General features: G+C 38.8%; 2 protein-coding genes across 5 annotated transcripts; both read right to left on the bottom strand.

Annotated features, from left to right (window-relative positions):
* Positions 1-316: 316 nt before the first annotated feature.
* On the bottom strand, positions 317-1482 carry LOC148842683 (transcription repressor OFP8-like). Its single transcript, XM_088957431.1, has one exon. The coding sequence runs from the start codon at positions 1362-1364 to the stop codon at positions 486-488; it is 879 nt and encodes a 292-aa protein (XP_088813557.1). The 5' UTR covers positions 1365-1482; the 3' UTR covers positions 317-485.
* A 10384-nt stretch (positions 1483-11866) lies between these two features.
* Positions 11867-20648, bottom strand: LOC148842682 (peptidyl-prolyl cis-trans isomerase FKBP65-like). 4 transcript variants are annotated; one of them, XR_016103273.1, is made up of 14 exons: positions 20282-20648; positions 19769-19855; positions 19228-19488; positions 19057-19137; positions 18885-18965; positions 18230-18424; positions 18055-18144; positions 17805-17980; positions 17360-17482; positions 16941-17087; positions 16604-16731; positions 16286-16515; positions 15937-16096; positions 11867-12172 (listed from the first exon to the last, which is right to left on the bottom strand). XR_016103273.1 is itself a non-coding variant. In XM_088957794.1 (12 exons), exons 1-12 carry the CDS (start codon positions 20457-20459, stop codon positions 16413-16415), a joined length of 1650 nt encoding a protein of 549 aa, XP_088813920.1. In that variant the 5' UTR covers positions 20460-20621; the 3' UTR covers positions 16089-16412. The 4 variants fall into 4 exon arrangements, 1 of the variants encoding a protein (XP_088813920.1); XR_016103272.1 differs by having other exon boundaries at positions 14846-16096; positions 20282-20621; XR_016103271.1 differs by having other exon boundaries at positions 15927-16096; positions 20282-20621.
* Between the last annotated feature and the right edge of the window lie 3468 nt (positions 20649-24116).

Raw genomic sequence — 24116 nt, 5'->3', positions numbered from 1 at the left:
GTGTGAAGGAAAATCAGAAGTCCAATCACAGAAGAAATCGAGACACTCGGTAACGTTTTCTCCGGATCAATTCGTCGCTTCTGGACTGCTTTTTTCGATGTTACATCTGTGGAAACTCCACCTCAATTCTCAGTTCTCAAAAAGGAAGATCCAAGACAACTTTCGTCGTTTCTTTTCCTTCAACTATCTCTCTCAAAACTGCAAGAAAATAACAGTTTAGAAGCAAGACAGCTTCTCCTCTGCTTCGCCTTTTCTGCAGCTTATCCCCTTCATCAATTTGAAATTGAAGGAGAAAAGAAGAAGAACCCATCCAAAGTTTTACGAGAAAAAGACCAAAATAAAAGTACCATTAATTAATTGACACAGTTAATAACAGTTAGATCTGCTAGAGAGTGAACAACAGAAACAAGAAGGAAGAGCTAGCTACTTTCTTGACTACACCTAACTGTAACTATAACATGATCCAGAAGAAACAGTAAATTTCTTCAATACAAGTTAGAGAATAAAGCTTCCCATATCTCTGAAAACACCTCCACGATCACTTTATGATGATGAAAGGAGTTCAACGATAGAAAGCACTGCAAAAGCTGCTCGAGATCCTTTGCGGCAAATATCTGCTTTTCTATGATCATCTCCACCATGGATGTCCTAAAATCACTGTAAGGATCGCTGGAACTCTTCACCACTGCAAAGCTCTCCTGTAATTTGCCCTTGGAGGAAAACGTGCAAAGACCCATATCAGAATTCCTGCTCACTACTTTTCTCCGTTGAGCTCCGGCGGCTCTCCGGCGAGAACTCCTCTTGTTCAGGCGATGAGACTCCGAGGAATCAGAAGAGAAGAACGTTTCCGTCTCGTCTTCTATTTCGTCGTCACTGCTGAACCACCCACCATTAGTTTCTGGAGAAGACGAGCTGAGATGGCAGCAACTCTCTTTCTTCTTGTTCTTTCTCTGGGTCTTCCTACTCTTCTTCGATCGTTTCTTTCTCTCCCTGGGTTGGAATTCCTCGAGGTTGTAAAACGAATTCAGAGGCGAAATGGGCGATGCAGGAGGACATGTTCTTCCCTCCATATCACCTGGCCTCACGAAACATGAACTACGTTCCGATATTTTCCCCCTCTGAAACACCTCCTTTGGTACGACACTGTCGTTCCCGTTCGTCTCTGTTGTTTCCGGCCATCTGGGCCTGCACATAGAAGGAAATATTCGAACCTTAGGAGACAAAGGTTCGAGCAGATGGAAGTCCCGGCTGTTCTCAGCGACGAAAACAGGCCTTTCGATGACATCCGATACGTTTCGAGGCTTACAAGACCCGAATGAAGAACGAAACATGCGAGAGATTCGCAGCTTAAACTTGGCCTCCATTAGAAAAAAGAGGGTGTGATGACTGATGGGTGGAAGGAAGGGGAGAAACAGAAAGAGTAGAAGAAAAGATGGCGAATGTTTGAATATAAATACAAAAAGAAATCCTTTTTTTAGCGAGAGAGGGAGAGAGAGAGAGAGAGAGAGAGAGATTTAAAAGAAAGTCTGATGGCTTGTTTCTATTTTCGTCTCTTTTCACTGTCTGAATACGAGAGGAGAGAGAAATTAAAATCTATACTTTTCAACGTAAATCAGTATTTCTTTACCTTTTCAAAAATACGTTTGGTTTGACAAACTGATTACCTCGATCCAAAGCGTTTGTTTTCTTCTTTTTTTTTTATGAAGAAATTAATAAAAAGGGGCAGAAGGATAAAAATGAAAGTCAAACAGATGCCAAATCTGGGTACGTTTTTCCTTGTTTAGTTATCCAGTAAATATCATCCACCGTAAGAAGGTAGTACATATGGGGTTGGGGTGGGGGGACCAGGATCAAAAGTGACCTAGTATAGGATTTGTTTTTGCCAGCAAAAGAGAAGGAAAAAGGTGAAGCAGTACAATAAAATTTAAAATTCAAAAACTAAGAAAGGAGAGATTGATATTGATATCTCAAGGATGGGACACATCACAGATGATGAGATGATGATGGTTTGGTCTGATAGCCCCGGTTCTATGATACTTTTGGTAATAATCTTCTCAGCCATGCCATACATTGCTTTGCATGCTCAGTCAACTCAAAACCCACCAATTTGGAGCCCCATTTTAGAAATTAATAGAAAATCCACAGCCCACCATTTAACCTTCATCTACCTAAACCTACCCATCCAAGCCCATTTAATCTCTACTTATCTAATAGATATTACTATTGCACTGCTCGAGAGAGAGAGAGAGAGGGAACCCTATTCTCATAACCTTACTTTGTTTTCTCTTGGTAAGTACTTAGAGCCTTACTTAGATGCATTGAATCTATAGCTTAGGTTGAATGAGCATCAACCAATTCTTATAATATATAAAGTTTTGTAGTCTAAAATAAGTGTGATAATAGTGGGGTTACTGTTTATTTAGATTAGGTTCCAATAAACAAATGGGTAATGAAAGATTGAGTACTGTGTGCAGATTCCCTTTGATCAAGCAGTTGATTGATGGACCATGGCACATTGCATCCTACAGACAAGACATTACTCTAGTGTTTGGACCATGTCTATTAACACCAGAACTGATTTTCTTTTCTCATACCAGAAAAAGGAAAAAAATATATTATAGTACAATGCCATATGAAGGCAATATTATTTACATAGTTCTTGCAAACTCCATCACCAACCCCCCCCCCCCCCCCTCCCTGACCCCATTTGAGTGCCATGTGAATCCAATCCCTTCATCTGATGTTTTGATCTATAAATTAAATGAGAATGGCTGAAGGAGAAACCCCTTTGGTTTGTAGTTTGTTCTAAGCATCAGATCATGTCACCAACCAAATTAAAAATTTAGAACAACCCAGTCATGCGATAATCTTCTGGCATGAAAGAACAAGCAAAATGATGCTCTCTGTCTCATTTAATCAACTGAAATCCTTCAAAACAATTAAAAAGGCAACCAAATCCAAATGAGGATTATCTTGTTTATAATCCCCCCTCAATTATTTCATTCTAATTAGTTAGCACTACTAAAGGGGAACATTCCCATCTGCAGGATATCAGGTAGCAGGGAACCCAGTCAGGCAAATGGTTTAATTACTGATGGAGGCCTAGTGCTTGTGTGGGGCGTTCCAATTTGGGTGTCTCTGATAAAGACTAGGCCTTGTGGTGCAGTGTGGCTCACCTTCCTTTGCACTGTAAACTCTCCCTCCTTCTGAACTTGTCTGAAAGGGATAGAACCAGAGCAAACTTGTTGAACATTGAAGATAGCAGAATCCAGCAATCAAATTGAGACCCTCCATCTGTTTTAATTCTCATAACAATGCAGTGACTAGTCAATTCCTATGATTTTCTTTTTTACTTAAATAGCACAAAGAGGACCTAAAAACTTGGACCCTTAATCAAGTGGGTAGATCAAGCTTTTTATGCTGCACAGTACCTTTGTATCAAGAGTTCAGGACACTAGTGTGTCCAATCTCCACCTCTAAGGGCTCTACCCACAATTAATCTAATAGATGGTGATGGTTCATCTTTATTGAATGATTATGGGTTAATGGGTATGATATATCTCATAACAAATTGAGACATATAAAAGGAAGGTACAGTATACACCCTAGTACTACAACTTAGAGACCATATTGCAATGTCCCTCTAAGCTCTTCTCTCTCCTTTTCTTCTAAAAGCCCACTACTGAGAAAGTGAGAAGTTATAATGGAAAACCAGGCATAATCCGGTACGAATAACATAATTTCTGAATCTTAAGATAGGCAAAAACTTAGGGCCAAGAGCTAGTGGACCCACAATAGTGTGACCTACATGCTACATGGTCATTAACCCTGTTCTAATCAAATGGTCTTTATCTACCAAATCAAGTAGATTAATGATTCCTAAACTACTAACAATATAATAGATTAAGAGAGAGAGATTTTGAAATGAGGGAGGGAAGGACAAAGGCAATTTAATTACCACCTTTTTTTCCATGCAACTTATTGGTACAGATTTCAAAGAAAAATGTCAATATGCTCATGTCTGGTTGGAATAAATAAAAGGATATGGACAAAAGAGAGGGGTTTTACTTCTCATTTCGGAAGTTTTGGGTCACCGAGAGGGATTGATTCTTAGGAGAAGCCGACCCAAGAGAGAAATGGCCTAAGCCCATAATAATATATTACTATGGCTGACTCTGTTTATGACTCCCAAAAGGGTATCTTAACCACACCGAAAAGCTTCCAACAACACACAAACACACAAGAGCGTGTATCTCGTCCCCTTTCCTCAAGCAACACCAAGAGCAAAACGACACTTGTGGTTGGTTTTGTTCAGCTTTTCAAACCTCTCCACTGAATTCCCAATTCTGGGACAAGAAGAACCCGTTAGTGGAGAAACATCTCCTGACCTACTTTTGAATGTCTGATGCCAGGGCTGTGAAAAGGGGCGCTGAAAAAAAAAAAACTAGCTAGAAATCTGCATACAATTAAGCTCCAAAGTTGAGCTGCTTCTCTCTTAGTACTTGTTTGGGGAATTAATAAAATATGGTCCATGCAAATCTGTTGCTGTATCAACCACTAACACAAGACTGGTTTTATTTTTCTTTTTGGCATTTCTCTGGTAGGTGGGGTTGCGATCAAACCCATGACATTAAGTCATTAGTTGTTGTTTGACAATATAGAGCTAGTTCTAGTTGTTTCAGCCGGTGGTGGACCCCTTGATTGAAGATTACTTGAGACTTTTTATAGCAATAATGTATCCATCAAATGCTTTCTCCAAGAGCTAAAGTAATTGTTAGAGAAACCAATTCAGGGACCTTATCTTCTAACAGCTTAATAGTTTTTGAGATGATATGCTTTAGTGTTCAATTTTCATTATCCCATTATAATTGAGTTCAGATCTGCGCCACTGTAGGGGGCGCCCCACAAAGTCCCACAGCGCATTTTTGCCGTGTATTGGAAACATCTCCCGATCATGATATCATTGGTTCTGATATTATCAGAAACATCTCCCGATCATGATATCATTTCTAATACATGATGGAATGTGCTGTGAGATATGGGGCGCAGATGTAAACTCATTATAATTAATTCAATTTAAACACAATGTATGGATGGGCCTGTGCCTATAAATGCTTCAAAGGTCCAATAGGCTTTTGCATTCAGGAGCATGTTAAAGAATAAGCAAGCACAGATCCATCCATAAAAACCTATTTTAGGGTTAAGAGGAGGGGCAGAGCCAAGTATATGGTGGGGGGGCCCAAACTTTTTGTTAAAATCATCAGTTACATAACTAGTAAGTGGAGGCTGGGTAAAAATGTAGTAAAGTGGGTTCTCCGTGAACTTGAACTGAAATGTAAAGGATCACTCTATAATGCTCCTGACTCACAAAATTAAAAAAATAATAATAATAATATTTATTTTTTCTTTAAAATAGTTCCTAATAAATTCAAACTTTCCCACCCCATTTCTCTTGAAATCGTACCTCTTTTACTTGTTATTTCAATTTTCTTATTTAACTTGACCCCAAAAGAAAATTCCTGTCACCGCCAGTGGTTGAGAGTAATATTGACTAATGTAATATTCATCCTCTACCATATGTGAATAAGTATAAATTATAAAGTATGAGAGCACTAGTTGATACACAGGTGAGAGAATTCCAAAATTGTAAACAATTTACTACTATTGGGCCAAGGGGAAAACAGCCTTTTTACTGAAGTGAAATGGTTAACATGAATCTATTTGCACATTGGGCCGGAACAATCTTCCAAGGTAGCTGCAGCCTTGCAGTGGACGGTCCACCCGAGATGGTCCACCAACTCTGTCATGAACCCAAAAGACAGGCCTTATGTTAATACTTAATTGGGCCGAGGGAGAACAGTTTGGCATTTCAAAGGCTATGCCAATGCCATACAAGAAATGAAATGATGTGGGATTGACAAAAAAAACAACAATTGTATTACCACAATTGGTCAATCCCGAGGGTGAGGGTACCCTATAAAATGAAACTCTACTCTAAACGGTCTGATCACCCTTCATCCGTATTATCCGTACGTGCACATAATTTGGAATATACAGAAGAAAAATTAAGGGATTTTTACTGTGATGTGTTGTTGTATGTAAACCAAGGGATGTTGACGTAGTTTTCCATCACAATTTACGGTACAGTACAACTTCACATCTACAGAGAAAGAGAAAAGAGAGAGATGAGAGCATCATAGACCATATTTCTTTTCTTTTCTTTGTATACAGATATAAGTAGTGTAGACTGTACACCAAGTGTCTGAAAATTGTGTCATTTTGATGAGGTGGGTCCCTAATATAAGACATTTCAGATGTGAAGATGTATGGTGTAAGATGGATTAAATTGTAATTTATAGTGCAGTTCACCCTGGGTGGAGCTAAGGTTTCTGTGGACCGAATTCTGCTCGTGGATTGATGTCAAATTCATATGCAGAATGTGGTTTATAAAGGCTACAGCAGATTAGGAGTGAGCTGCAACTGCAGTCTACTTATTCCTAAATTTTTATATAATTAGGCATTTTGAATTGTAGAAATGTTTTAGAAATAATTACATGGAAAACAGGAAAAAAGTTCCTGAGATTGTTGACCTGTAGTGTAGTGAACCTCTTGAGAGGAACAAGCTTGTCAGTGGGTTTCTCAGTCCTCTACGAGAAAGGACACATAATGCCTAAGGTGGTGGTTGAAGACCAGGCACTTCATGGTGAGTCTGGATCTGCTCCTCATACAACGTGCCTCACATGTAATTCACAGCATGTGTTGGCAGAACATCTCCATTATTTGTATTTATTATTTATGAAAAAATATTTTTAATATAGGGTAGGATGTGGCTGTAAAGCTGATATAAAACACGCTTTATGAGGAGTAAATCCTAATTCCTTCATGGCTAGCTTGAGTGAGGAGGGTCCCTCTAGTTGTAATACTTATTTTATTTATTTTTTTTCCCTCCTCCAATTGTCATTTGGGGTTCAAGAATCAAAATATGAAGGGAGCGAGATTCCTTGAGGTTGAGGGAGGTTGCTACAGATTTTGGTTGGTGCAACCTCAGGCCCTCCAGTAAACTTGGGTCAAGCCTTGTTCATTTATGCACTGGGTTTTGTCTATCAAAAATTTCAATTCTAGTCCTAGTTATATAGCCTCAAGGAGAAGAAGAAAGGAAGGAAGAAAACAAAGGGATGAAATTAGGCAACCTCGAAATCTTTACACAAAGCTTCAGTCCCAACTCCCAAGTACAGACATGAGGTACATTTGCAAAAAGTCTAAACAAGTCAGTGGTACAGATTTTGAAGTGGATTATAATTATATATAGGTGAAAAGGTGGAGAACTTGGGATCTCATTGACGCTGTAAGTCTGTAACCCCACCGATCTAATGGTAAACCAGAGTACAAAGGGTGCGCCTTGGATTCCAGGAACTAATTATAAGAGTATAATCCAGGTCATGGTTAGGTCCACAGCCTGGGCGAGATGAATTTCGCTACTTCAGCAACCAATAGTGGATTACGTTGATGTGTACCATTTCACAGTTTAATTCCATGTGCTTTGATATATAAGTAAACCAATTGAACCCTTATTGTTTCTATTTCCTAAATAAACAAAACAGCTACGTCAGGCCCAAAGGCCAGATGTAAATTTTCACATGCTAGTACTAATGCCGGGTGGCCTGGTACTGGATTTCTCTCTGAAAGAAGAGGGCCCCTTAAAACAAAACAGACTCAAGTTCAAAGGCCAGTCCTTCACAGAAGCTTTTACAGGCGCCCCTGGAATCATGGCTCAGTGGGCAGCAGCCCAGCTGGTGCATCAAATCAACACCTATTCTCAAATGAAAGGTTGTAAGCATGGGTTTGTATTGAACTCGAGCTGAAAAGTCTCAGCCTAAATGAACTTGGGTATTTTCTTCCTTTTCTTTTCTTTTTTTTTTTTTTAATTCTAAATTTTACGCGACACAATCACCTTAAAATTTTATTAACCATTATCAAAGAGATAATACAAAGTTACAGAAAGACGTAGCCCACCTTACCTCAAAACTCAAGTTTACAAAGCTCTCTCTCAAGTCTCACCGACTCAAACCCTCCCAAAGCAACCAAAACCCAAGCTTACAGGGATCTTCCCTTCCATGTCCTCCACACAAATTTCAGCCTGAAAAGCCCTGACACGTTTCCTTGTTCTTTTCCATTTTCCATGTCCACAGACACAAACTTGGCCTTTTCACTATGACAATCTCCAAATTGTAACAGGTCAAACTTTGGAACAGTTGACATAAATCACCATGCTCAGTTTCTGGTTCTGACAATTACCCCATCAAAGAATGGGCTTGGGCTGCCTTCAACAACTCCAAGCTGAGACTTGAACAAGATAGTGGGCCCGCCTTGGGCTTGATATTTTTCAGAAAATGGTGCATGTGGTGGACCAGTTAGGTGACCAATAATGAAGAAGTGCTCCGAATTTGAAGTTTCAATTTGCTACAGTTTTCTTATGGGCCAACCACTCTCACAAATAGATACCTCATAGGAAATCTAGCAGTTCCAAGGTTGGACTTTTCTATGAATGGGGCCCAGTAGAAAATCATACAAGCAGAAAGAACTGAACTGAAGAAGCATCAGGCATCTTCTTGAGCTGTGATGATAAACGAAAAGGCTTCACGTGTTGGCCCTATAATCCTCCACTTCTCTAGGAAGTTTTTAGCCCAATAGCCCATAAGGGGCAACCTGCTTAGTTCTGAGTTTCTGACACTACTCATATTTGAAGTGTTGCAATGACAGAGGCTGTCTCCTACTCCCCCAGTCCCTCAGTTTGGCAGGCGGAGGCCAAGCCGCGTTTACGGATGTTCTGGGCCTTGCCCGGCCCATTCTGATCCAGATCTCAAGGCCCGGTCAAATGCATGTACTCAAAGTATGCTATTTCGTTTGAATTTTAATTTTTTTTTTTTTTTTTTAATTTAAAGATAGAGTAGGGTTATAGCATTAAAGTCTGATTCTCCATCCAACAAAATACGTTCCAACATGATCTGGTACCGCACATATGATGGATCTCGATTTCATGGTGTGTGGGACCATGTTGGAAGGGTGTTGGAACGTATTGTGTTGGCAGGAGATTCCAATTCCCAACTTGAACTTTATTACAGCAGCTTGATAAGCGGGAGAAAAAGGAAATGTTGTAGCACTTTGGTCTGTACTCTAGTAAACATTTTATGTAATCATTTGGTTTAAATACTCCCCCCCCCCCCCCCCCCCACAAGGCCATAACATTATGCTTTCCTAAAACAGTTTTTTTCCCTGTTTGTTTTTTGTACTTCTCTCCAAGTATCATTGCTGTTAACAGCTTTGATTTATTGATTTTCAGAACAAACAAGAGAGAGAGAGAGAGGGAATCCATTTTGGGTTTGGATTCCACTTAAGGTTCTGCACATTAAGGGGAAAACTAAAAAGCAGAGAAATTTTGTTTTTGTTGCATGCACCGTACACCACAAATCTGGAATGTAATGTGTAGAAACACCTTTCCAGATATGTGGTGCACTGTGCATTTGTAAAGCATACAATGCAATAAATTTGTCTGTTTGGCATGCAACAAAAGTAAAAAAGCATTTATTTTGGTCGGGCCAGGCCTGGTGCAACGTTCTTAGCGGATAGAACTATAGAAGAAGTGTGTATTAACTAACTATTAACGTATTTTATCCGTTCTTAGTGAACACGCCAGTGCTCACTGTGGGCCCCATCTGTACTGAACACTGGCGTGTTCAACTGTGATAGGTAGTTCAGCCTGGTGTGTATGAATTATGATGTTTCCAGCTCATCCGGATTCTTCTCTGAGATGGTAAGAAATGCCATAGTCTCATAGATCGATACAGCCTCACTTACCACCCGGGGTTCACTGATAACCTCATTGGAAATATCTCTGAGGAGAACACCCACGTGATGGGCCCAAGCCCAGTCAGAATCCTCGAGAAACTTGGAGGCCCGAGGCCCCGAGCCTAGACCAGCCAAATGAGCCCAATAGCAAGAGATACCGCCTTCCAAACTGGTCCAAGAAGCAAGGCCCATTATGATAGTAACGCCAACCCTTGTTTTCTTCAGATTTCTGCAATCAATTTGTTTACAAGTGCAAGACACCCTAAAACTATGGCCCATTTACAGAAATTAAAGAAGAATGAAAATAGGTAACTCATGAGAACTGGGTGGGTGGGGCCGTGGGGGTTGTAATTTGTAAAGGTGTCTGTTTGGCTCCTGAGCTCAAACTGTGCAAATTTGTAGGTTTACTAATCTGAAATAACGCAGAGGAGAAAACGATGAGTTCGAAGCCAAATGGCATTTGTAATCTGTAAATGAGTGGACTGGACGTCTTTATCCAAGACAAATTTCCACTTTATAAATGATTCCACGTGTATAACACAGAAGCAGTAGGTGTAGGATTCTATGAGGCAATGAGGTTTAACTGCAAAAATCATGGCCATAATTAATGGGGCCTACCGGCCTAAATATATGTTTTGCCATCTCATCATCTTTCTTTCCATTTGACAATTTAAGCCACATCATCCCAATATCGTCTGGTTCCCCTGAAGGATCAGGATCGGGATACCTATATATACTTTTCCCGGTTCCTGAGTCTACATTGAAGATGCTTTTTCTTTTTCTCTAAGAAGATATCTTTAAAACAACAACGAACAGAGTGAAAGACACCACCACTAGAAGATGAAACATGACAAGACTCAACATTCATTTACTCCAACAGTGGAGTGATTTCCTCAAAGCAAAAATCTTGTTAATTTAACATACAATTAAGGGGTTTCTTTTTTTGGATTTTGAGAGGGGGGAAAATTAGTCGATGGGATTTTGGTTCCCATTGATCAAGAAACCCATGTTCATTTTTCAGATTTATGTGGGGACCAGTGAAAGTTTATTTTCCTGGGTATCATCCACCTTCTAGGTGCGTAAATTAATTTTCCCATCTAGGAGAAAGTTTCCAATACTTGGATGGGACAAAAATTCCCCTTTTAATAATGGAATTTTTATGGCTAAGATTGCCATTTCCTTATTTATATGGGAAATAAAAGAACATGGGTAAATGCACTTACCTGGATAAGTCTTTCCTGATAAACACTTACCTAGATAAGTGCATTTACCTGAATAAGTGACTTATTGAAAAGCAAACGGGGCATAAGAGATATTTCGAATGTATGGTTGGATTTCATATCCTTGCACATCATTCCTCCCAGATGCATCAGGGTCAGGTAGGGATATATGGTGAGCACATTGAGTAAGCACTTCTGCACTTGGAAAATTTTTACAACACTTGTTCCTTAAGGTTGTGTTTGGATTGAAGGAAAAAGTAGGGAAATCTTTACAAAACTTGTATAAGTTTCCCTTCCTTTCCCTACATTTTCCTTCAAACCAAACATAGCCTAAAATACCCCTAGCCTGCCTTTGAAAACAACTTTTGATACAGTTGTCAAAAAATTACAAAGACCCCCTGTACTTTGTTTTGTGACAAAGGCCCCCTGTACTTTGGCCGTGAGATAAAGATCCTTCCATTAATCGTCCATTAAAAAGATTCTATTTCTACCGTTGCAACAAATTTTAATCCCCATATTGCCCTTGTGATAATTATTCGGATAATTTTACCCCTCTTTTCAATTTAAAATGTTGCCTTAACCTTTCTTTATTTCTCCCTCGCGATCAAGTTTCAGTTGCAAAGGCTTCCCCCGGACATGGAGTGCAAGTTGCGAGCAAGCGGCCTTAACATCTTCTTTCTTCTCTCACTTGCACTCTCCAATCAAGCTTCGGTTAATGCCCAAATTGCAGGAAAAAAACAAAATTGATTGATCATTCTCAATGGTGATCTTTCTCTGTGAATTTTGAAAACCTGACCGTATGTTTCCAAAAAAATATGTGGAATTCCAATAACTGTATACAAGAAATGACATGTATCGTATGCTCATGAAGTGTCTACAAAAAAATTCAGCACTTAACCACTGTCTACAAAAAATTTCAACAACCTGACCCTATGTGCTTCTATGTCGGACTGGGTGATATTCCAACCTGTATCGTATGTTCATGAAAATAAACAAAAAAGGGTCCAATTGACCCATAAGTTCTTTCACCATTTCATCATTCCAGCCCAATGAATATCAATGGCTACACCCTTGTCCAAATTTTGATGAACTCTATAGGATGCTTTCTGCACCATTGGAGAAAAACTAATGTTAGAGAATGATTATGTTTTCATATAACTCACCATATAAATCCAACAAACATGATGTACTAGCAAATCAGTACATCACACCTAAGGAAGATACTAAACTATAAAACAAATCAGAATATGATTTACTGACACATTAAACCAGATTATCAAAGGAACTGAATGACAAGCAGTTTGAATAACCTCCCTACTTAAGAAACTTCAAAAGATCAGCCATAGAACTGTTTTTGTATTACTTTGTTCATCAGTAAATTTATCAGTTGAATATCAAACCATTATTAATGTTTGCTTGGGTTTTAAAGGGTGCAAAAATGTATAATTTCAATGAGTTAGATACTGTTCAATACCCCTCAATCTGGACATCTCATGACTCAACTGATGCCCATGTCCATAACAGGTCTACTGCTATACATTGGGCTTGAGTGTTGAGGTTTGAATACCAAGGACTTTTGCAGTGATTGTAAAGCCATGCAACATTCAATTAATGTTGGACTTGGTTCATGTTTATGGTCTCAGTTATAGGTTGGCCTGGTACAGTAATCAAATGTATAGATTATTTGAATGAACCATACTATTGAACATAGAATAATGGAATATTGGTTTTGTATCTCAATTTCATATGCACCTAAGACATTAAACAATAATCAAATCTAATTTTTAAGATAATAATTCATTTCAATTTAGATGGTTCCTGCCACTTGATATTCAACATGAAATGTGTTTTTCTTTTCGTTTCAATTTGGATGAAAGATTCACTACCATGGATGGGAATGATGTATCTGCTGACCATGTGATTGCAGAACTGATTGAGATGGGATTTGACTTTTGTAAAGTAAGAGAATCTATAGAAGCAGTTGGCCCATCACTAGACAATGCTATTGAGTTCCTCTTGAATGATTCTTGCAGAAAGAAAGCAGGTGTATCATGTGGTTCAAAAAATTCTACCAGTAATGCACACAGTTCCAGGTGAAAGGGTTATTCGAATCTTCAAAATCTCTGGGCCAGATGAAACAGTCTAGCATCATGGAGCATCTCCAATCATCAGGTAGAACCAAAAGAAGCAAGATTCATGATGCATCCAATACATCCCATTCTAGTTCAAATATGGTTTCAGGAAAAGAAAAGCAGGAAGCATCTCTTCTTAATATGGATCAAAATGTTAAATCACTATCTCCTCAATCATCCCTACATCTGGATTATAGTACACAAGACCAAATGTTAGGACCAGATTGGGAGCAGAAAGTTAATTACATATTAAACAAGTAATTTGGGTTATCAACATTGAAGAGTTTCCAAAAGGAAGCCATAGAGGCTTGGTTAGCTCACCAAGATTGTCTTGTTCTTGTTGCAATAGGATCAGATATTTTTGTTTTCCTTACATCCTTGTCGCTTCATCAATTGTTTTCCTTACATATTTAGTTACAATTATCATCAGTAATCAGTAGAATTGATTTAACTCTTGTCTCAACGGCTTTTATCCTCTTTATCCACCTGGAGAAGGTGTTCCATTGGATCTTTCATTTGTTCTAGAAAGTTTTGCAGATACCCTCTGTTCCAGATATTATTGTACTGCCTTCAAACCTGGCTCCATTTGTGAAGGTAAAATATAGGCATTTGTTTTCACTCTTCTTAGAACCAATGTATCATATCTTGATATATTCACCTACTGAAAAGAGATTTTCTTCTCCGGCGATGGCAACACAGTTTTTCTTCCCCAGCAACAATGTGATATTTCACTTCCTTTCCTCTACGTTCGGTGATATTGGTGTGAACTCTGGCAGAGATTGGACTCGGAGGAGTTGGGATGGATTACAAGAGGGTTCTTGGCTGGGTTTCAAGCAAGGTTTAGATCAAAAGTGAAAATCTATTCGAAAACAATGAATAAGGGGTGGGATGTCTATTTTTGTCATTTTGAAAAGTATTAATTTGATTGTGTGAAGGGTATTTTTGTCAAATGACCCCTTCTGTAAGCTGAGTTAACGAGGAAGGGGGTCTTTGTCTCACGGCCAAAGTACAGGGGGTCTTTACCTTATTTATTAAGTGCTCATTAAATTGTTTACATTGCTGTGCCTACTAGATCTGACTCCAGGTCTCCTGCCCACGAGAACTCTGCCCATGCCTACCCACAATACACTACCCCCCATGAATTGGGAACTCTGCTCATGCCTACCCACAATACACTATCCTCTGAGACGGGCACTTAAATAGACTCCATCTGTCAGCCAACGAGAGAAAGAATAAAAAAGAAGAAAAGAAAAGAAAAACATGTTTTCTTAGAGATATTGAACTTGATAATTAAAACAAATAAACTTTCTAAAAGAAATGTAGCAGTTACAACAAAATTTTGTTATGGGTGCCACCTTTTTTAAAACTTGTTAGGATTTTCTTGAGAAAATTACAAATATTTCTTTCACACTCTTGCTTTCTGGAAATTCCAGTAACAACTCTCAACTAGGAATTAAAGAAGGTGGTTTTGAAATCGATAAGCAAAACAGCGTGCTTATGCAGGTTTTATTTCTGGTGGACCACAATTTATCAGAGAACATGGTTGAAGACAGGTTCAGGCCGGATCTCGAGCAAATGGGATAGGGACTTAGCAGTTTACAGTTTACACAACCAACAAACCAGCACATCGAATTACTTATACCCCACCTGAATTGGAAGCAATGACTCCTCAATGCACATCATTGATTGGGACAAGAAGCAGGTTGGCCTGAAAGCAAGCAAACCAAATCAGATATGCAGTTTGCAAATGAAATCTCGGTGAACCAACCTGTATTAATTGCTTTTGTGACTTATCTTTTTTCAGCAGGAAGGCAGATAATTTTTTCTTTGTCCTTTTCTTTTGGTGGGGTGGTGAAATGGATTAAACAGAACCCATCAAACAAGTTCCCAGCTGAGCATCTTCTGTGCTAGTCTTTCTTAATTCATAAAGAAGCTGTAGAGTTGATCCTTAACCATTTGTACAGAAAGTGTGGTTTTCCAACCAAGTTCCCAGCTGTTCAATTGGCCTGGTTTTTATGCACTAGAATAGAAGAAAGTAGCAGATGCAGAACCTTTTACTTTGAAGCTGTAAATTTTGAATTTTAAATTTGCATGAACCCTTTTTTTATTTTGTTGGAAGTTATTGCACTTTGGAGTGCTCCAATGAATCTGGTTAAACCTAGGTGATTCCGGAAACATATCTAAATGGTTACGAGAGTTGATTGAGCTCGGTCCTTGGTCATGGTGAAATAATTAAATCAATTAATAAAATACATGTAAGTGAACCTAGGGATGTGTGTGTATGTGTTGAGTTTATGTCTCATCATCCAACTGAATAGAACATGTCTATTTCCAAAGTGAATATTGAGTTTTTCTTTTCACTCAATCATCTGATAAAGGATGATACTGCCTATAAATTTACAGTTTAAGCTAATCAACTTGATGCTTACTCAATCTAACTAGGTTTTTCTCTGTTGCATTATTCTCAAACTGAAAAAAAAAAGTGAAAAAGAAGAAAAAAATGAAGCTTTTTATGTCATGGAAAATGCACACTTTTAATTATAAGGATTTGAATTCAAACTGTTGCAAGAGAAAAAAAATGTATCTTACAACAATAATGAGAAGCTGCTAGATGCACAAGAGACCACAAAGAGCAATCAAGATAGTCAATTCTTTTCTATATATCATTTGCATATTATTGAACTATTTCATGTTGAAAATCAATAACAAAGACAATTATGAAAGTGACCTTATAATACCAGAGTGTATGGGCCACTACCCAATGTTGCCCTCAGTTATCCAGGTTCTTGGAAAGCATGGACTATATATGGAGCTAACTTTTGGCATTTTTTTTTCACAAAGTGACTGCTCTTGGACTAGAATCCACATTGTCGCATTTGACAGCCCAAGATTTTACCACTGCACCAAGTAATGAGCCTTTTATTTTATTTATTAACTCAAATGCGAAGCTGAACAAGTACAAGGAATAAAAGGAGCTGGGAGAGGTTTTGGAGTAACACAAATGCTAGTTGTTATAAACAACAGCGTGGTACAAAGACATAAACAGGTATACAAGAGGAACATAGAAGGGAGGAGAAAAATGCTCACAGATTGAGGTGGGCCTTCAACACTTGCATATTTTAATGACACTGCATATAATGACAATGATACAATAGCTCAGACAAACATAATAATTTGGGAAGGGGATTGGACTTCTTTTCACCATTGCCTTGATTTATATTTTCAGTTTTTCAATCATATTTACATAAAGCTTTGAATCCTTCCTGTTGTAGTATGACTGTAGGTTCTTTAGTCGTAGCTGCTGCTGTACCACCTCCCTGCTCATATGCACATAGGAATACTTTGAAATTACCAAGAAGCACTTCATGCATGAATTTGAAAAAAATAATAATAATGAATACAAACCCATTGCTAGGATCAATTTCAAGTGCCTTCTTCAAGTCCAATTCTGCTAGGTCCAGGTCAAGTGTCTCCATATATGCTTGTGCTCTCCGGAAAAGAGCTTTAACATTGTTTGGTTCTAGCTTTAATACCTGTATTGGAGAGGAGAATCATAAAGATAACACTCAAAATAAATTCATAAGCTGAGCATGTCAACTTTGGTCAAGCCTCATCTGTTGAGTTGCCTTGATGATATTAATTAAACATATTGAAAGGTGACATTAATTAGCACAATGACAATGTTCTAGCATTTGAAATTCCCTTGATGTTGAAACAGAAGGCAGTAAAGTCACAAGTTCACCTTTGAGCAAAGGTTAGCAGCTTCTCTATACTCCTTTAACTTGAGTTTGCAAGCTGCATTATTCAGATGGCAAGAGACTTTGAAAAACTTTCCTGTTTTCTTCTGCTCATCAGTGAAAATGCTATCAAATTCCACATATTTTGCTGCCTGATCAAAGAAATTGTGAGTAGAAATGTCAGCAGCTTTATCTTACCAGATAGGTCGTGTATGAGTCATCATAGTATGGTCCACTATATAGATAAGTGGTGACATAACCAACATTTTATTCAGTTGGCTTTATGTGAACAATATAAAAGAATGGAAAACTTAGAAGCACAGAAGATTTTGTGTGTGTGTGTGTGAGAGAGAGAGAGAGAGGGGGAGAGAGAGAGAGAGATTAGTTAAGAGGGTCTCAAGTATGAACAGAAGAACAAGCTTACCATGTCATATCTCAATGAAGCTCGCTGGTACTTTCCTTGCTTGAAATAAGAATTTCCTTCTTCTTTCCTTTTGGCTGCATACTCAAGCTTTTCTTCTGGCTCCATGTCCCATGACTCAGTTACCTGGATATATACAATGCAAGTCGATGCAATTAAAAGAAATGTTTGACAAAAAAAAGGAAAGTTTAGTTATAACTACCATCATACTTGAATTTTTCTAGTACACAGGGCAGATGCTAAGTTTATTTTAGCTACCATAAATTTCTGATTTTCTAGTAAACAGCTTAGCTGCTAAGTTTGGTATGGTCCCTACTAGCCGACCTGATCAACCAATTCATTGTTTCATTTATGGTGTTCACTCATAGCTCACTTGGGACTGCCAGAACCCAAAAACCATGAGGATTTCCTGGAAACAAATATCTTAAAGGTTGAAATTAACTCCCACCTTTGTAAATCCAACAACCTCAACTTCATAGTACAAAGTCGACTTTGCAGGTACAACAGCCAAATCTGTCTTTGTTTCATTATTCCCAAAACCATACTCGTGATCAATAATGATAAGTGCAACCTCTCCTCGTTTCATGGTGGCAACTGCCAAGTCTAAGCCTTCAATGACTTGTTCTGCACAAACATGTTTACTTCTTAAGTATAGGAACCGCATTTCAACCATTAACACTTCTATTCAGGATTCTTACCTTCATCAACTTTAAATTCAAACGGGTCTTGTCCATCATATCCCTTCTTGTCAAAAATTGTGCCATTGGAAAGTTTAGCAATATATCTAACTGCATCCCATGCATATGGTCTCATTATTAACATTTAAGAACATAATCCATACACAGGGATTGTATGACAGATTGAAGCACTTACTCTGAGCAGTTGTTCCACTGTTTGGTTTCTCAAAGTCCATCCCTGTGCTGGTGATTTTCTTAACAACCAGCATATCATCAGTGACATATTCAAGAAGTTTGTAAGCGACCAATTCCAAGGAGATATTAACAATCGCTTTTTTCGGGACCGCAGGAAAACCATCCTGTGCAGGTCTCCCAGTCTCTCCAAATGCATCTGCAGGCAAGATCAGACCAGATAGACGTGGGTGAGATATATAAGTATTTCAAGTGAATCGTGTTACCAATGGTCTACAATAGAATTCAGGCAATGGCATCATTGCTAGAAACAATGAATGCATGGAAATTGTTGACAGGAACCTCAACTAACTTGATGCAGTTAGATCAAGTTAAAATTAGGTCCAATTTCAAGCCTATTTATTTAGTAGATCTTTGTGCAAAGTCTTGCAAAAGTTAAAACTGTTACTTTTTTTCTGTTTTTCATAAGCAAATAAAGAAAACTATTTGAATCTACATGTTGAATCAAGAAATTTTGACAAAACAATAATAATATAATTAAAACTTTTGATATAGAATTATCCTTCTCTACATCTCTGGCTCTCTGAAAAGAAAATCCACCAGTATTTATTCTACCATCATTTGATAAATAGAAGATCAAACCAAAAGTCTTTACATACATTTGGGTTCCACCCTTAAGATTGCTTGTTCTCCTTTCCTCATGGTTACGACAGTCTTTGCAATGGCAGGACATAGGTGACCTGACAATACATCAAAGGGCTAATGAGGTTAGAGTAGAAGTTTTCTACAAGATCTGACTATGCACTTGCCTGTAAAACAAACTGAAATTACCATCAGACACCAGAAACTCGACCCCATCTTCTGGTGATTTTGCCACAAGGGTACCATCCTCAAGTTTCAGCTCATATTTCACTGCAGAACAGTATGTAAGGACCTTATTTTAGGAATCAAACTGAAAATTTGAGTAATCTAAGTATTATATGTTCTTTACTTCAAGTGTACCTGTTACTTCATCTTTCTTCTCTGCTCGCTCCAACACCCCACTTTTGTATAAAATTTTTTTCATAATTCCCCCATCCCCACAGACATCTACAACTTTGAACCAAGATAACAATTCAACCTGAAATTGTAGAGTTGCCTCAAGAGGGATATCAGGGAAGAGATCCTGAATTCCTTGGGTTAATGTGGGTGGAACAGTGAAGATGGAGGTTTCTCCCTTCCTCATGGTGATAAGGCCCTCCGTGCACCCTTTTAGTATGAGGTCTGCATAAACAAATGGTTGTTGCAAGGATAATTCATTAAATTGTTAGATGTTTACTGATGATTGACATACCAAGACCAAACACACAGTACAATTCCTGATCAATTTTGCCAGGGTGTCTGTCTGTGCTACATTTACAACCCCGCCAAGACTTCTAATTCTAAGTCGAAAGTATGAATCACATACACCACCCGAGCATATGAAAGCAAAGTTCCTAACAATCTTTCGCATAGAAAGAGGGGAAAATGGAAATAAAACAGAGGATTGAATAGTCATTTGTACCCTTTCCAACCACGACAACCAACGGCTCCCCCTTGTCTGTACTGGAGGCAAATTGTGACCCGCCAAGCACAGAAGCTGTGTAATTCACTGTATTGCAAAGTTCAAGCTTAACCATTAATCAATTACCAAAAAGGAGGGTATAAAATATACATTTACAGACTATCTGAGATCTTTAAAAAAGAACAACGAAGAGAATTAAGCATCTCAGTGGGTAGAAAAAAGAACGAATATGACATCAATAATCACTCAAAACCCAAAAGAAGAATAAAGAGAACAAGAGATACTACAATCAATAACAGTTCCTAATTTTAAATCACATTCAAGAAAAAAAAAAACATAAATATAATTAAAACCAGGATCAGGCTCAGGCTCATAGAATGGAAAAAACAAACAGTTAAAAAGAAAATTGAAATGATAATCATGTAAAGAAGCAGACAGGGAGGACTAGACTAATGGTAAATGATAATTCAGTTGCAAAAGTAAAGCAAAAGAAGAGCAAGAAGAAATGGATACCAGTGATCTCGTCTCCAATTTCTGGAACCTCCCATCCTGCTCCAACTCTGACAAGTTTCTTCTTCAATCCATCCTTGTTGAGGACGCCTTCATCTTCAGCCTTCTCAGGGTAGTAAGGCCTGAACTCCTCTTCTTGCTCGGACTTGGGTGGGACGGTAGCTTCATCTATGTCGTCCATCGTTCAAGCGTCTCTGAGTGGAATTCTTTCTGGTTCACAAGTTCAAATGGTGGTAGCAGTTGGCACTTTCATGGGGCTTAAAATAGAAGGCAAGAGACGCCAGACCACGAGATACACGACACAGAACTACCAACCAGATTAACCAGAGGTCCAGAGCTCTGTCCTCCATCATTCAATAGCATTTATATCAGTTGATCAGTTCAGTTCCTCGGGAAATCGTCGAAACGAGACGCACGTGGGAGACTGTCTATCATACGAGGCGACAATCCATGATGAATCATGCTCCTCTCCTCTCCAACCATTCGATTTCCTAGATGAATGGACCTCAGGCCATCGGATGATCCTTTTTTGTATGAGCCTTATAGCAATTGAATAAAGAATGTGACATTTTTTTTTAGTTGGATAATGTGACGATGCTGTTTTGTTGTCGTTCTGTCAACGTTGGATTGAAATTTTTAGAAATGATATTATATGTACCTTTTACCTTGGCATGATCGACTTGATGGTAGGCGATCTTAAACTTCCTGGGGTTGACTTTACATAACACGACATGATCACATCAAACAGCTCTCCGTTGGCCACCAGGAAAGAATATAACGGGCTGTAGAAACCAAACTTGCCACGTGTTATGTTTAGATGATCTTGACTCACCAATGAAGAAGCATCCTATATAACTGAGGCCGTTTGGCTAAAATAAGGGTGCATTTGGTTTCTAGGAATAGGAGAATGGAATCGAAATTGGAATGAGATTCCCATTCCCGGTGGTGAAATGGCATGTAAATGCAAATTGAGGTAAAACTCCATCGGTTTGCCTTTGCATGCGTTGATTTTTAGTATAAATACGAACTGGTGTAAAACTCCACTCTCAGTGTAAGGTTTGCATCTTTCCATCGGTTGACTTTTCCATCGATTATCACATCAAAAATGCTCTTATAGTCTCATTTAAGGGAATAGTCATTACAACCTCCCCCATGGGAATGGGAATCTTATTCCAACTAATCTAAAAAAAATGGCTTAAAAACTCCAAAACCTGTCTCTTTTTACCCAATGTCAATCCTCCCTAGGAGTTGTACATGTCTTATGGAATCTTATTTCAATTTCCATCCAAACCAAACAAATAGGAATCTCCGACTTTTTTAGTGGAAAGACCAAATTCCATTCATCAATCTCAGAATAAACCAAAGTCCTTCAAAAATTATGTGTATTAGATTATGATTGTGAATTACATCTCATAATGAATCAAAAGTTCTTAAGAAATTATGTGTATTAGATTATGAGCGTGAGATCAACAACAAATGTGTCAATAAGAAATGGCAATGATATCAAATGCAACCTTTGTCATTGAGGTATTATGCTTAGTAGCATATTGAGCAAGTAGGTGGGCTGCTTGATTACAAAACCAAGACGCATAACTAAGCTCTGAGGAGACATGAACCAGCAATCTCCTACGATCAATATAACTAACAATCCGTTTGGTTCGCACAACTTGGATGAGAAAATAGGAACATTTGGCGAATATTCTTATTTTCTCATGCTTGTTTTGGGAGAGATGTTGCGATGCGATGAGAATAGCATTCTCAAAATATGGGATGTGTGGTCTCACCAAATAGGTGCAACCCCACTGAGAAACAAAAGTTGTGCGATGATAGTGAGAAAATTTTATCAAGGGGTGGACCATTCTCATCTCCCACTTCTACAACAGTCCGAACTCAGACCACCTGTATCCTTCATCTCCGACGAAGGTAATGTTTCCAGCGGTTGTTGTCTTCGTCTTCTCCAGTGAAGACACCATGAACAACAAGGACAAGTTATTATCTTCATTTCCGGCAGTTATTGTCTGCAGATCTCAAACAACAAGGACATGCTATTGTCTTCGTCTTCTTCAGCGAAGGTAACGTTTCTGAAGATTTCGTGCGATGGTTGTTTATCTGCAAAGTATTAAATAGCATGGTCAGCCCTCAACTCATTGAATCGCCCATCCAACCATGGTCGGTTGGACTAGTTTTTCCTCGCCGATGAGTTGAAACACGACACATGTGTTCTAGATCTACTACTCTTGTCCTCTGGTTTAACTTCGGCACTCTAAATCTGGCTAGAGACATGTGTTTGTTCCAAACCTAGAGTTTTTCCCATGGATTTGTTCTAGTTTTGTAGTATTTCTTCATCCCTTCGTCTCATCAACCAAACACTAGAAGCATATTCTGTAGGATAGTAGGTCTCAACAAACAAACACATGGACCAAAAAATGAGAAAATAAATTATTCCTTTCTCATCTCATCCCACTATTTCTCAGAAACCAAATAGACCATAAATGAATTTTCCATGAAAGCTAAGGTTAGATGAGAACAACTCGAAGACAGCCTTAGCATTACTTCTGGACAAATAAGGTAAATTGATTATTTTAATTCATTCTTTATGTTGATTCTAATTAGATTTCAAGTGTGGAGTTCAAGTCCTTTATGATCCAAGAATTAGGGGTGGGGCAAAAGAAGGGTGTACATGAGGCCTATTCGCCATACCATGAAAATCTTGCAATTCCATAGGTTTGACCCCACACCTCTTGTTTAAAGAGGTGATGTTGTCCAACCCAAGGTGTGTCGAACCAAACATGCAACAGATAATCCTACTAATTGGATAAAGCCAAAGTGGAAGGATGAGGTCATGCACCAAGGAGATCTATAAACAGGAAAGAGTTAAAGATCCAAGGATGAGGTCCACTGGAGGAACTCCAATTCTCAAGTCAATAATGGGGTGATGTAGTCAGTCGTGTCGGGTTGGGCCGAGCCAAGGAGAACAATAAGTGAGCAAGAGAGCTAGAACACTTAGAGAATTTTGAGAGTTGCATCCCCTTTACCTTGAGGAGAGATACCTTTAAATAATTGAGTGTCCGAGTTGTACCTAAACACGCTCCTTGTGGGATCATTGGGATGAGGCCGCCCACTGAGGTTTTCAGGGAGCTTTGCCTTCCCTAGCAAGGGCGCTTATCCTTGGGAAGCGGTGTTTATCCTTTTCCCTATGGGACTTCGCTTCTATCCAAGGTCTTCATTGACATAGTTATCCACACTTGTAGGTGAGCAATACACTAACATGGTTTGAGGACGTTGGCCACGGAAGTGCTCACATGGCAGCTCCAACCAACTAGGGCACTACTCGAACACTAGTCTCCCAATTCTAAAGCGAGGAGTGAGGTGCTTAATCGTGATGCAATGGAAGAGTTCATGAAGTGCTCGATTGAAGAGCTTAGTAGATTTCTCTAGATGGTCGAAGCTTAGTCAAACCAGGTTTAATGCTTCAGGTGTTCTGCACTATTTGCTTTGGTAAGATGTCTTCCTCTTCGTCCTCTTTTTCCTTCTTCCTGTTCCAATAGTTCCTCTTCGAGTAGTGAGTTTGAGTCGTGGCCTCAACTAGAGGTTGTCGAGCTTGTACTAAAGATTGATGCCAACATGGCTGAGGTCAAGGAGACCAAAGATGAGGTCGAGGTTGAGGAAACCGAATATGAGGCCAAGGAGGCCATGGTCAAGGAGACCGAAGGTAAAGTCGAATTGGACAAGGTCGAGGGGACCAAAGGTAAGGCCGAGTTGGTCGAGTTGAGAAGCTCGAAGGTGAGGTCAAGTTGGCTAAGGTTGAGGAGACCGAAGGTGAAGCCAAATTGGCCGT

The sequence above is a fragment of the Nelumbo lutea genome, chromosome 8, assembly GCF_056320005.1.
Source record: "Nelumbo lutea isolate HS-2025 chromosome 8, American lotus-T2T, whole genome shotgun sequence".
In the NCBI taxonomy this organism is placed as follows: domain Eukaryota; kingdom Viridiplantae; phylum Streptophyta; class Magnoliopsida; order Proteales; family Nelumbonaceae; genus Nelumbo; species Nelumbo lutea.
The sequence above is the reverse complement of the archived record's forward strand: the minus strand, read 5'-3'. Positions and strand labels throughout refer to the sequence as shown.

Bases quoted from the DNA above. Each gene is read 5' to 3' on its own strand.
- LOC148842683 (XM_088957431.1), bottom strand. From the start codon at position 1,364: ATGGAGGCCAAGTTTAAGCTGCGAATCTCTCGCATGTTTCGTTCTTCA.
- LOC148842682 (XM_088957794.1), bottom strand. From the start codon at position 20,459: ATGGACGACATAGATGAAGCTACCGTCCCACCCAAGTCCGAGCAAGAA. The intron at 18,966-19,056 runs GTAATTTCAGTT...ATGTATTGTCAG, and splicing joins CGAGTTTCTGGTGTCTGATG to GTCACCTATGTCCTGCCATT. The intron at 16,732-16,940 runs GTGAACTTGTGA...TCTCCAATACAG, and splicing joins CTGCTAACCTTTGCTCAAAG to GTATTAAAGCTAGAACCAAA.